The 4,826-nt window shown below is 45.8% G+C and overlaps 1 protein-coding gene across 1 annotated transcript; it reads right to left on the reverse strand.

Moving 5' to 3' along the window:
* Positions 1–2,546: 2,546 nt before the first annotated feature.
* LOC143962119 (E3 ubiquitin-protein ligase TRIM11-like) lies at positions 2,547–4,402 on the reverse strand. The gene has a single exon (XM_077471444.1). The coding sequence runs from the start codon at positions 4,359–4,361 to the stop codon at positions 2,703–2,705; it is 1,659 nt and encodes a 552-aa protein (XP_077327570.1). The 5' UTR covers positions 4,362–4,402; the 3' UTR covers positions 2,547–2,702.
* Positions 4,403–4,826: the final 424 nt, after the last annotated feature.

Below are 4,826 nucleotides of genomic sequence, written 5' to 3' on the forward strand. Positions count from 1 at the left end.
TCCAGCCGTTCCCCTATAACACTTCCCACTGACCATCACATTAATGCAGCCTTTCTCAACCTTTTCAACACAGAGGAACCCTTGAAATAGTTTTCCGGTCTTGGGGGGGACCCCTGCTAAAAAATTTTAATCTACAACTCATGATACATTAGTGTGATGGTCAGTGGGAAGAATGGTCCTTAGCCCACATACACACGGTCGGAGATTTTGCCAACCAAATCCGTCGGATTTTGCCCGTCGGATTTAGTCCGACGGATTGTGTCCGAAACTGTTGGATACACACGGTCGGGCCAAGTTGGCGAAAAATCCGATCTTTCAGAACGTGATGACGTAATTTCGTTACGATGGGACTACATTCAGGCTAGTAGCCAATAGCTTTGATGTAGGAATTTGATCTGAGCATGCGTGGCACTTGGTCTGATCAAAATGCTCTACACATGATCGGATTAGGTCCGCCCGGCCCAGTTGGTCGGGAAATATTTCCAACATGTTGGAAAATTGGGTCGGACGGAGATTCGGACGGAATCAGTCCGATGCATACAACACACACAGTCGGATTATCTGACGACACGGTCCGATAAGACTCATTCCGACAGATTCTCCGACCGTGTGTACAAGGGCTTACACTTGTGGTCATTGGGAAGAATGGTCCGTACACTTGTGGTCATTGGGAAGAATGGTCCTTACACTTGTGGTCATTGGGAAGAATGGTCCTTACACTTGTGGTCAGTGGGAAGAATGGTCCTCACACTTGTGGTCAGTGGGAAGAATGGTCCTTACACTTGTGGTCATTGGGAAGAATGGTCATTACACTTGTGGTCAGTGGGAAGAAAGGTCCTTACACTTGTGGTCAGTGGGAAGAATGGTCCTTACACTTGTGGTCAGTGGGAAGCATGGCCCTGACACTTGTGGTCATTGGGAAGAATGGTCCTTACACTTGCGGTCATTGGGAAGAATGGTCCTCACACTTGTAGTCAGTGGGAAGAATGGTCCTTACACTTGTGGTCAGTGGGAAGAATGTTCCTCACATTTGTGGTCATTGGGAAGAATGGTCCTTACACTTGTGGTCATTGGGAAGAATGGTCCTCACACTTGTGGTCAGTGGGAAGAATGGTCCTCACACTTGTGGTCAGTGGGAAGAATGGTCCTTACACTTGTGGTCATTGGGAAGAATGGTCATTACACTTGTGGTCAGTGGGAAGAAAGGTCCTTACACTTGTGGTCATTGGGAAGAATGGTCCTTACACTTGTGGTCAGTGGGAAGAATGGTCCTTACACTTGTGGTCAGTGGGAAGCATGGTCCTCACACTTGTGGTCATTGGGAAGAATGGTCCTTACACTTGCGGTCATTGGGAAGAATGGTCCTCACACTTGTAGTCAGTGGGAAGAATGGTCCTTACACTTGTGGTCAGTGGGAAGAATGTTCCTCACATTTGTGGTCATTGGGAAGAATGGTCCTTACACTTGTGGTCATTGGGAAGAATGGTCCTCACACTTGTGGTCAGTGGGAAGAATGGTCCTCACACTTGTGGTCAGTGGGAAGAATGTTGCTCACATTTGTGGTCATTGGGAAGAATGGTCCTTACACTTGTGGTCATTGGGAAGAATGGTCCTCACACTTGTGGTCAGTGGAAAGAATGGTCCTTACACTTGTGGTCATTGGGAAGAATGATCCTCACACTTGTGGTCATTGGGAAGAATGGTCCTTACACTTGTGGTCAGTGGGAAGAATGGTCCTCACACTTGTGGTCATTGGGAAGAATTACCTCCTTACAGAGAGCTAAAAAGATCAATGGTGTCAGTGGGAGGTTATCTGAGAGGCAGAAATTGCTCAATGCTGAAGGAACCCCTAGCAACCTCTGGAGGAACCCTAGGGCTCCACGGAACCCTGCTTGAGAATCACCGCACTAATGTATCATGAGTTGTAGATTTGTAGAGAAGGTTGAGAAAGGCTGCTCTATATAAATGGAGTCTGAAAACATTCAGAGAAAACATTTTTCAAGAATCTCAACAAAGCAACGAAGAGGAGAATGTCGTGGTGGCTTCTCCAATTTAAAGTGGAAAGCCGGGCAGATAGAGACATTCATAGAAGCAAGAAAATAAGGAATAAAATACCCGTCACCGATTATTATTACCATGAAGGGAAACTGACTCTGTAATACAAATCTTAATAGAAAAAAAAAATATTAAAATCAGCAACATTTCCAGGGACAAACCTCTAAATTTCGGGACTGTCCTTGGAATCCAGACACACCTGCAGTTATCGTCATTTCAGTTAATGAACTACATTTTACATTTTAGATTTAGAGGGCACCTGTATTGAGAGAATCATGAGGACTGCCATTGCTTAACACCTTTTGAGAATGCTAGTTCCCTGGCTGTCATGCTGCTGCTTTGCCTTCAACGCTGCCTCAGTCTTTGACCCGGAACAAGTAAAGAGATAAGGAATTCTGACTTTTTTTCTGATTCTTATTTCCAGCATGTTTGTTTTGGGGCGAAAACTTAAAGTGGTAATAAACCCAAAAACAAAAATGATATACAGTATATTGAAGCTTACCAATCTTTTTTTTTATTATTATTTATTTATCCCTGGTGATCTTGCCAGTAACACTCTTTCTATCTAAGGGTGGCTCCTCTATCTATGGAGCCACCACTTCCTCCAAGCATTGGCTGATGCAATCCCACCACCGATCCCTGTGATGTCAGTGGACCCTGGGCAGGATTCTCACATCTCCCCTACCACATATCTTTATATAACCTTTCAATACATTAAACCCAGCGTAGAGGGGCTCAGTGAAGGTGGTGGTCAAGGGCTCAGTGAAGGTGGTGGTCAAGGGCTCAGTGAAGGTGGCGAAGGGCTCAGTGAAGGTGGTGGTGAAGGTGTGGAGGTGTCGGATGGGGTCACACAGATCATAAAAGGAGATCCGCCCGGCCTCATAATCCAGATCTATCCTGACTCTGTTACTGGAGATATTGGTGGGTAAGAGGGTCTCTTTACTGTCATGTATTACAAAATACTTATCACCAGACCTGTCCAATCCCCAGGACTTGTTATTATTTCCAATCTCTGACTTATATCCTTTCCTATCTATACTGGGGTAACACATCCCAACTACCCAGTCATCTGATCCCCCGACATCCACTTCCCAGTAATGTCTCCCTGAGGAGAAACTCCGACTGCTCAACACCTGAGGACAATACTGGAATCTCTCTGGTGCTTGTGGACGCCTCTGGTTTCTAACTGACCTGGATACAGTTTTCCCATCATCTGATATCTGTAGATTATTATGAGCTGTGTTTACATCCAGTAATATGTCTGCAGCTCCCTGTAAAGGGAAGTATACATTTACCTCTGTTATTATATCAGATAAACCTTTGTGTAAGACCCCCGCCACACCCAGACCCCCTCCATCATGGAGGAGCTCCTCATGTCTCTCTCTGTCCTCATTATCTCCATCCTCAGTATCACACAAGTCACCTGTGTCTGATTCCTGTAAGACAGTCAGTGGATCCGTCACGTTACACAGCTCCTCAATGTGACGCAACTTCCTGGACAGCTCCTCCTTCTTTATTTCCAGTTCCCGGATGGAGATGGAGACCCTCTCTGCCCGTCTGGAGATTTCCCTCAGGGCTCTTTTCTCCAGGTCTTCCAGACGTCTTCTGAGATCTCTAAACAGGGCAGTGACTCTCTCGGTGTCACCAGCGGCTTCTTCTTCTACTTTCCTCCGGTGTTCCTGCAGACTCTGGACTCTTTCCTCCGTCTCCTCTCTGTTTGTCAGAAGTTTCTGCAGCACATTCCTCAGTGGCTCCTTCTTCTTCTCAGAAGCTGCATACAGTGACTCCATCTTATGTCCTTTATGTTCTCCAATCATACAACAAGAAATACAGATACAGGTCTCATCCTCAGTGCAGTAATACTCCAGGATCTTCTTATGGACGGAGCATTTCCTGCTCTCCATGGACAAGGTGGGGTCACATAAGACGTGTTCTGGGGACTTTTTGTGGACTCTCAGGTGTTTATCACACAGAGAAACCTCACAGTGCAGACAGGATCTAACAGCAGGTACAGGAAAGTCCACACAGTGAGTACAGAAGACCCCAGACTCCTCCTGATTTGGCTGACCATACAGGAAAGTCTCTGCTATGTTCCTTACTGTTTCATTTCCCTGCAGTGCAGAATGATCAAGAAACCTCTCTCTGCATTCAGGACAGGAATATCCTCCAGACCCCCCCTGTGTATCCCGCACATGATCAAAACAGACCCGGCAGAGGTTGTGTCCACATGTCAGGGTTAAAGCATCTATATAAAAGTCCAAACAGACGGAACATTCCAGTTCAGCTTTCAGATCAGCAGACGCCATCACGGACAGCAGAAGAGAAATGAAATGGAAGTCTCTGGAACTAGAAATGTAGTTGAACTGGTCACATTTTTTCTGCATAGGGCGAGGCTGAGCTCAGCTCTGAGTTGATTTGTTAAGAAACTTTTTGACGTCAGATCATGATTGTGTACATTTTCACTTGTAGCACTGACCCCCGAAGGAGCTGCTGGTTTTATTGGGCTTACCGTTACCTTCTTGAGTGCTTCTCCGTCTAGGGTTTCCCGTGGTAGATGGCCCAAAGAACTGTGGAAACTGACACTGAATCTTCTTTTGGGTTATTTATTTGAAGCAGAAACAGAGTCTCTCAGGTTAGGGTAGAGGGTTAGGAGTAAGTTCAGGTACTTTGGACTGCAAAAAACAGAAAGTCTCTTAAAGAAAAAATCCAGAGAATAGCAACCATTTCACAGCTGGATTTTACAACCCCCGGATAGACCTCCTCTCATTAAG

This window comes from Lithobates pipiens, unplaced genomic scaffold (assembly GCF_037356315.1).
Source record: "Lithobates pipiens isolate NorthernLeopardFrog02 unplaced genomic scaffold, aLitPip1_a1.2 Scaffold_8, whole genome shotgun sequence".
In the NCBI taxonomy this organism is placed as follows: Eukaryota; Metazoa; Chordata; class Amphibia; order Anura; family Ranidae; genus Lithobates; species Lithobates pipiens.

Bases quoted from the DNA above. Each gene is read 5' to 3' on its own strand.
- LOC143962119 (XM_077471444.1), bottom strand. From the start codon at position 4,361: ATGGCGTCTGCTGATCTGAAAGCTGAACTGGAATGTTCCGTCTGTTTG.